The following is an 8890-nucleotide window of genomic DNA, read 5'->3' as shown; positions in this document are numbered from 1 at the left end:
TTTGACATGAAAATAGATACTTCGAACATAACACTTTTTAGAGTACCCCAATAGCAATAAAATTATGTAGTAATTTTATTATAACATAAATATATTATGTTATTTTCAAAATCTATATTTATATTAGTCGTTATGTGGTTAAAATTTTAGCATCGAAGCAAATCTGAAAAGGTATTAATTTTACTATGATGTGTTTTTTTTTTTATGTATGAATGTTGCCACAATGTTGCAACGATACGTCTAAAGATCACAAATTGTATCTAGTTCAAAACATTGCCCTTAATAATTAAAAAAATTTCTCTTATTCTCTGTAAATGGAGAAAATTCCCCAAAAAATTACAATATTTAAAATCGGTAATTTTCGACTATCTTTTTACTTTTTTTTCTTAAAGCTACCATGATTTTTTGAAAAATAAACGAAATAAAATAATATTTTTAAAAATAGAAACCTTAAGTGTTTCTCTTTTATTTTATATAATTTTTTTTGAAATTTTGACTCTTTATCAACCCACAAGGAAGCATTCAAAATAGCAACTTTTTTTACAAAAAGCAACTTTTTAAATTTAACTTTTGAAAATGTTCCGGAAATACTGCATCTTTTTTTTATATGTTAAATTAAAACATATGTTAGGTACTATAAGTTTAAAAAAAATTGTCCCGACAACCTATCTTTTATATGAAAATGACAGTCGAAGTTGAACAAAAAATAGGAGTTAATTTTGCTTTTGAAATAATCCACCAATTTCTTAAAATTAAACACTATCTACAGATTTGCATTGAAGCGTTTTTTATGATAATGATATTTAATCACTGTCAGATATCATCTATACTTGACCCAACTATGCCACGCTACAGTTTATTTAATAGAGTTCTAGAATTTACTAAGTGTGCCTTAATGTCTAACAAATATCAATGAAATGAGAAACTTTTATTAAATATCTTGTTTTTTTTTTTTTTTAATGTATACTACTATTCATTTAATCATAATATAATACATTTTATGCACTCAAATAAATTAAATTGTATATTTAGTTTTATAGGTTTTTAAATCATGAAATAATCTTTGAACTTTTATCGTAGATTAAAAAAATGCTGCACATGATTCAATCAACTAATTATCTATGTCGATTTGATGTATATTAATTGATTATTTGCTTAATAGTATAAAATTTTGTTGAAGTGAAGTGATTTGCGTTTAAGAACATGAGGTATCAAATGTGTAAAAATAGTGTTATATTATGAATTCGATTACATTACCAAAATTATAAATTTATACAGAATTATTCATTTATGGTTAACTACTAGATTTCTCGTGAAATAATAATAATTTTGAGTATTTTTTTTTGGTTTACTGAAGTAGTATTGTCCATCCTTTATTCTTTATAAGGGTACCAACTTAATTTTTTTAAATTGCAACATATATAGAGTGTTTATAAAGTAAAAGAAACAGGTCAATTGTTACGAACAATACAAACATATTTTCTTAATTATTGAAAACTCTGTATGTTGAACTAGTTCATATTGCAGAAAATAAATCGAAAAGTTGTTATCGACCAGTCATTTTCTTAGTTGGATCATTTACTATTATATGAAATAGTATTTATGTTGACATTTAAAAAATAAAGTTTGTATCTTTAATAGAAATAAACGAAAGACTAAAAAATATTTAACTATTTATAAATCAAGGAAGATAATATTAAAAAAATCAAGAAAATTTTTTTTTTATTATTATTTTAGGAGAAATTTAGTGGTCAACAACAAATTAACCCATTTTGTATAGTATTCAATGTTAATAATGATATTTGCGTTCAATTTTCGATAAGATCTAAAATAATTTAATGAAATTTACTAGACTTATGACATACTAGCATCATGACATGGCAATAAATGCAGTTATTAGTTTAAAAAAGTTAAGGTTGTCGTCATATAAAGTTTCTTATTTTAATCTTATTTTACATTAACATAATATTCCAACATCCAATAAATATTAGAATTTCATAACTTGCATAGAAATTTCGTGAATGTCTTTTATTAAAATTACTAGTTTAAATAAAATTATTGATATTATGAAGTGTGTTATTGGTATAACACAGTAATATACCTATTGGTTAATTAATAAGAAATTAACAAATATAATTCAACATTATTCCTTAATTTATGCATAGTTTTTAATAAATTTATTCTTATCAATCTGTGATTACATAATATATTATCGAAATTGATTAATAAATCCTATATTTTGTTTTAACTCATAATATGTTCATACAAATATATAATATATTGATTATTTTTATCATTTTTTTCTGTCTATAAATAGTACAAATTTAAATTTTAAATTAATTACTAGAATAATTATCGACCAAAGTACTGGTAATTTAACGATTAGTTTGGATAATATTTGTTTTTCACTAAACATTTCTTTCGTGTATAAAATAATTAAATTCAAGATGAATAAATTAATATTATTTTTGACTGTTATTATAATTACTACAATTACAAGTAAATTATATTTGAATTACTTAATTACGGAACAGTATTTAATAGTTTTTATGTGACTTTATTTATTTATCAAACTGGTTCGAATATTGTTTTACTTATAAATTGTCTATTGACAATCAGGGTGTTCAAAAAGTAAGGAAAAAGATTATATTGTTTTCGTTGTCTGGGCATTTTTTTTTTTTTTTTTACTATAAATAATACATTTAAAAGTATAATGAGTAAAAAATTCATCAAAAGCAAATTTATTGTAAAATAAAAAAATTGTCAGTCGACGAAATAAATTTCTAAATACGCGTTTGAATGCATTAAAAATAATGTAATAAAATAGCGATTTTCAATAGCAGTTTTAAAGTCTTGTGTGTATTTGAAGTACTAATTAGAGGAATATCTTTAATTAATATAACTAAGTTTATCAAATATTATCGAAGTATCCGTTATTCTGATGTTTCATCTTTGACCTAAAATTTAAAATGTAAGCTGCAAACGAAATCTAGATTGCAATTACATAATAGTTAGTTGTAATTCTTTGTATTCTACTAATGTCATTAATTAAATAAAAATTGTTAAATTGAATAGTTAGAAGTAGTCCAACTGAAGATAGCATACCAGGACCTCCCAGTGATTTAAAAGGTAAGTTATCAAGGCTATAAAAGATCCATTTAAATAATGTTAAATAATTCAAATTTTGAATTCAAACAGTTTACCCACAGTTATATTCATGCAACATTAAATGGGAGGCTCCATTAGGCAACACAGTGGTAACAAAATATATTGCATCATGGGGAGAAGAAAAAAAATTTATTGAAATAGATGCTAAAGTCGTAGAAAATTATTTATACTATGAAATTCGACCACTTGGTAACGTAGTAAAAAATGTTAATACATGAAAAATAGCTATCATATATTTAACGAGTATTAATGATTTTCTAGAACCCAATACAGATTATGTAATTAGTCTTGCTGCAGGCAATTCAAAGGGAATAGGACCTTCAATATCCAAGAGTATACGAACAGAAAAATCACACATAAATTTTCTTCTAAATTATAAAGTAACAAGATATCCGTTTGAGTTCATCGATCACGCATTGACATCAAGTGTAAACTATATAAAAAATACTAAAAAAGAACTTGGTTTTTAAATAAAATATTAAAATTTTAAATCATATGAAAGTTAATTACTTTTTTATTTTTTTATATAAATAAGAAGATCAGGGCTTTATATTAAAATAGAGGTGATTTTCGTCTCTGAAACAGCGCCATCCATATTTCATGAAGCCAATATTTACAAAATATGTTTATGATAATTAAAAATGGAAACAATTTTTTTAAATTAAGGAACAAAAAATAAATTAAATTTTTTTGGAAATTAATTTGTTTTTTTAATAAATGTTTAACAAAAAAATGAAATTTCAGTATGTATGCTATATTAAAAAAAAAACCAGCACAATATTATGTAGTATTTATAAGCTTTTTATATTTATTAAACATTAAAAAATAATAATTAGCTATATGAACACATATTATTAAATAATCATTAAAATCAAACCAAATGTAAACAAAAAACACCCTATTGTAAATATTATTCTCTTATTAGTATAATTTAGTACGTTTATTCAGGGTTATGACGATTTATGTTTAATTTTTGTTACGGTAAAAATTTATATAAAAAAACCCAGCACAGGGGGATCGCGGCACAGTTGGGACGTGGCATAGTTGGGTCAAGTATAATGATATGATTAAAATCACTATCATAAAAAATGTTTCATTGAAAACTGATAAAAATAAATTGATAAAAACTCAGAGATACTATCACAGTGTTGTTAACCTAATAGATTGACAGCAAAAAAAAATAATAATTCCTCAAGTTTATTGTAAGAAATGTCTATAACATGTTCATGAGTAACTCACCATTTTAAATTTGGTCAGTTCTTATAATTTTTAAGAAAGTATTATTATATTGTATATAATTATTTTATTATGTATCAATTTACTAGAAATTTATTACATATTAAAATCATAAAATATAAAACTAAATGATAACAATATAAAATCACACAATAATTATCATTTTATGTGTGTTAAAATAAACAATATATATTTTATAACAAGATTCAATTGTCTTAAAGTTATTAAATTAAGTTATTAAAAGTTATAATTTTAAATTAATATTTTATCATTATTAGTATTTAACCATTAATAAAAAAGAACATTACTTTAGGCAAATTTGAGATCATAGTTTTTAAACAATTACAAATTTAAAAGAGAAAACACGAGCAAAAGTGTTCTTCTACCACCAACATAAATCAGGAGGGAAAGAAAGTATGCCCCCCCTGAACTATGTTGGTGGTAGCGTGGACACTAATTAGACATTGGGTGATGGTACGATATCTGGCCGCACCGACATTACGTAACGCGCTTCCAAGAACAGCGCCCCATCTCGCCTATCCCGAAAAACGCGTTACGAACACCGCTGCGACGAGATTCGAACCACCTACCAGAAAACTTAGAAATCGGTATTTTACCCAATGCCGCTAGTGCCCACGGTGAAGTTATGAAGCTAAAATGTACTTATTTAAAAGACACAGATTGAAGAGTTATATGACTTGTTAAAAAATAAAATCATAAAAATGTTTCATTGCAAATCTTTAGATAGTATTTAATTTTAAAAAATTGGTGGATTATTCCTAAAGCTACATGATCTGCTATTTCCTTATTTATATCCTGATTAAGATAAAGTATGTCGAATGAAAGAGGTATATAAATATTATTATTTCTTATAATAAAATTTTATTGATCCATACATTTTTCAAAAAGTTATAGCATTATAAAGTTAAAAATGTAAAAAATAAAAATGAGAATTTTAACACAAAAATAGCATACGCTAACTATTTTCACTATGAAGACAAAATAAAGTCTGACATTTTTTTTTTCCATGATAAAGTATATTACATTAGCTTTAATTTAATATATAAGTGTCAGACTTTCCGGAACACTTTCGAAAGTTAAGTTAAAAAAGCTAATTTTTTGTGAAAGAGTTGTCATTTTGAATCCTCCCTGTAGGCAGGTAAAGGGTCAGATTTATAAAAAAAAATATACCAAATGATAAGTAAAGATATAATGCATCAATAAAAAAAAATTATATTAATTTGGTCATTTTTGATAAAGTTATAGCAGTTTTAAATAAAAAAATTGAAAAAATTAGTAATTTTTAAATTTGTAATTTTTTTGGAGGTTTCCCCTATTTACGGGAAACGAGGGAATTTTTTTAAATTTTTGAGGGTAATGTCTTTGACTAGATATAATTTGGCGTATCATTGAAAAAATTGATTCGGTGAGAGCTGAGAAAAAGTGGTAACAGACACACAAAAAAAAACATATCATAGTAAAATTAATACTTTCTCAACTTCGCATTGAAGCTAATACATGGACTGTAATTTTATATATTCTGATTTTAGAATACAAATATCATTTCACATATTTTAATACAAAAAATACCACATTAAAAAAAAAAAGAGGAAAACTTCTCTCTATACATTTAACATTTTAACAATGTAAAAAAGATAATCAAGCATATAACGGTTACCAACAGGTAGCTAACAACAAACTTTATACTTAACAATATCGGTACCCCTAAAGATAAGAAAAGCATGACTAATTCTCATAAAATTAAATTGTCCCATGTTCATGCTAAAATATTGAGCCACTTCTTTTAAAATTTAAAAAAATGTTCAGTTTTAAATTTCCCTTTGGAGAGGAATTTCATTCTCATGACCTTCTTTAACATTAAAATACGTATATACAAAATCAATTAATATATTAATTGATTTTAAAGAATAATACTTATTACAAAACTAAATAGATCAGTATTTTTGGTAATCTTATTGTTTTCAAATTAATTTCAAATCAAAAAATTATTTACAATTTAAATAAAAAATAGAAATGTTTAATCATGGTCACTAAGCTAAATATAAAATGAAATTAACGTAATAGCAATAAGGCTGCCATTTTTTGATTTTGTAATAATTTATTTGTTTTATATATCGACATGAGCAACGAATAAGGAAGTAACTCACTTTTTCTGACTTTTCAGGATATCAAAAATAAAAATTACTCTCCGATTATATGCTATACGTTTATCAATTTTCTTAGTATTTTAATTCCAATTCGAATTCAAATTGTCGATATTTATATGAAAATTATTTTAAGAAGAGTAAAACTTAAATATAAATACACCATAATCTTAAAATCGATGTTTTGAGTTACTGCCTTATTCATTGCTTATAGCGATATATATCTTTAATTTATGATATATTTTATATGTAAAATATTGTCTGTTCGAGGGGTTGTTATAATTTTCTGATACGCCTCTTAAGTACGCCACTGATATATTTCAGTGATAGAACTATTTGCATTGCAGCACTTTTTTTATTTTGAAAAAATGAATATTAGATTTCAATTTATACTACAATAAGTTTAAACTAAACTAGGTTTTCTATATTTGATTGATCATACAAATTATTGCCTAAAAATAATCTTTAATAGTATCCAATGGTCAATGAATAATAAAACCATTAGAATATTTATTAATTTAAAAACTTGTTACGTAGTTACTCATGTATTTAAAATATTAATAAATTGAAATAGTTATTGTTCCCTCTATAATTACTGTTTAATCGATAAATGATTTTAAAAGTTTTTCGTGGACAGTAAATATTTATCGTTAGCATAATTTTATAGTTAATTTGAATATTTTGTATAATGTTTTCATCGAGGTTTCTAATTTGTAATAATTTTAAAATACTTAGTCAATCGAAAAAAATGTTTAACTTTAAACAAAAATTTAGTACATCATTCGTTAACAAAAACAAGGATTTTCAAACTGTGCAAGATACAAAAATAAAATCTGAAGATGATATTAGAAATATGTTAGTAGCAAAAATAAAAGAGTATAAAGAAGAAGTAATGAATCAGGCATCAGAAAATGAAATAATAAACGCACAAATGGCCGTTTTAGAATCTAAACTTAGAAAATCCTATGGGTTTAATGCTGATGAAGATCTAAACTCATTCCCAAAATTTGAATTTCACGATCCAGTAATTGATTACAATTTTGATTTAAATGAAAATGACGTTAAAACCTGATGAAATAAAAAATATATATAATATAGGCTAATAACTTTTTAAAATTATTAATTTGTTAATATAGAATAAATATTATTATATGTTTGTATATATAATCTAATTAGGAAAATAACTGGTCGATAACAACTTTTGGATCAGTATTTTGGAAGTTATTGACATATTTATATCTTGATAAGAGAAAGAGAACGGCTGGGAAATTTTTTGTTATAAAAATAGCATCAATCTCCATCATTATTTTAAATTGTTTATAATTTCCGAATTATTGGGTTAAAAGTTGTTATCGACCAGTTCTATGCTTAAGTTATAAGTATTACTAAAGTTTAGTATGTCATTATCTATTAAATAAGCTAATTAATTAGGGATGTCATTTGAAAGATTTAAGTTAAACCCTTATAAGGCATAAGGGGTGAACATAAAAAAACTTTATGACTGAAAAAATGAAAGAAACATTAAACTAAAAGAAATAAATAAAAATTAATTAATATTATTTATATTTTTCATTTAATTTAAGTGATTCATGATAAGTGAATTGTACGTGTAAATATTTTAACTGATGACATAGATCCTACCATTTCAGATATATTAGTAAGTGTAATAATATTAGAAGATACTCCTCAAACTTCTCAATTTTTTAATCAAAGTGAGTTAAGTGATCTAATTAAGAGCATAGATCAATCTAAGGAATATTTAGATCTATTAACTGTTCAATAATCACTAAGTATTTTGAACAGACTTAATAAACTGGAACCTTTTATTAGTATTTGTAATTAAACTTAACTAATATTCATAATCATAGTGCACAATTTATTTTATTTTTAGTATTTATAATTTTATTTATCCAATTTTCATTGAATCTGTATTAAATTTTTAAAGAAATAAACTGATATAATAAAACACAGTTATATATATTTATATATACATTGTAATATTTGAACAAAAAATTAAGTTAAAGTTAAGCGTTTTAAACTTTGAATTTTGTGAAATTTTAGACAAAAATGCATAGTTTTTACTCTAATGTTAATGTAAAATTAACTTGGTATAAAAAATTTGAGTTTTAGTATTGTATTACTTTTTAATGAGAAACTATTCGATTTGGACAGTTGTAACAAACCTGAGTAACTTTAAAAGCTTGCAATTTTTCAAAAATGAAAAATATGCATTATCTTTAAAACAAAAGCATTAGGCAACTCTGAGAGGATTTTCGAAATTAGTGACCTCGCGATATATAGAAAAATAACACCTCCACCCT

At 23.7% G+C, this 8890-nt stretch overlaps 1 protein-coding gene across 1 annotated transcript; it reads left to right on the top strand.

Annotated features, from left to right (window-relative positions):
• Nucleotides 1-2333: 2333 nt before the first annotated feature.
• On the top strand, nt 2334-3674 carry LOC126897470 (fibronectin type III domain-containing protein-like). Its single transcript, XM_050671109.1, has 4 exons — nt 2334-2499; nt 3076-3129; nt 3199-3357; nt 3430-3674. The coding sequence occupies exons 1-4, from the start codon at nt 2448-2450 to the stop codon at nt 3636-3638; spliced, it is 474 nt and encodes a 157-aa protein (XP_050527066.1). The 5' UTR covers nt 2334-2447; the 3' UTR covers nt 3639-3674.
• The last annotated feature ends 5216 nt before the right edge of the window (nt 3675-8890 follow it).

This window comes from Daktulosphaira vitifoliae, unplaced genomic scaffold, assembly GCF_025091365.1.
Source record: "Daktulosphaira vitifoliae isolate Bord-2020 unplaced genomic scaffold, ASM2509136v1 Scaffold_2, whole genome shotgun sequence".
Taxonomy (NCBI): Eukaryota; Metazoa; Arthropoda; class Insecta; order Hemiptera; family Phylloxeridae; genus Daktulosphaira; species Daktulosphaira vitifoliae.
This window is presented reverse-complemented; position numbering and strand designations above follow the sequence as displayed.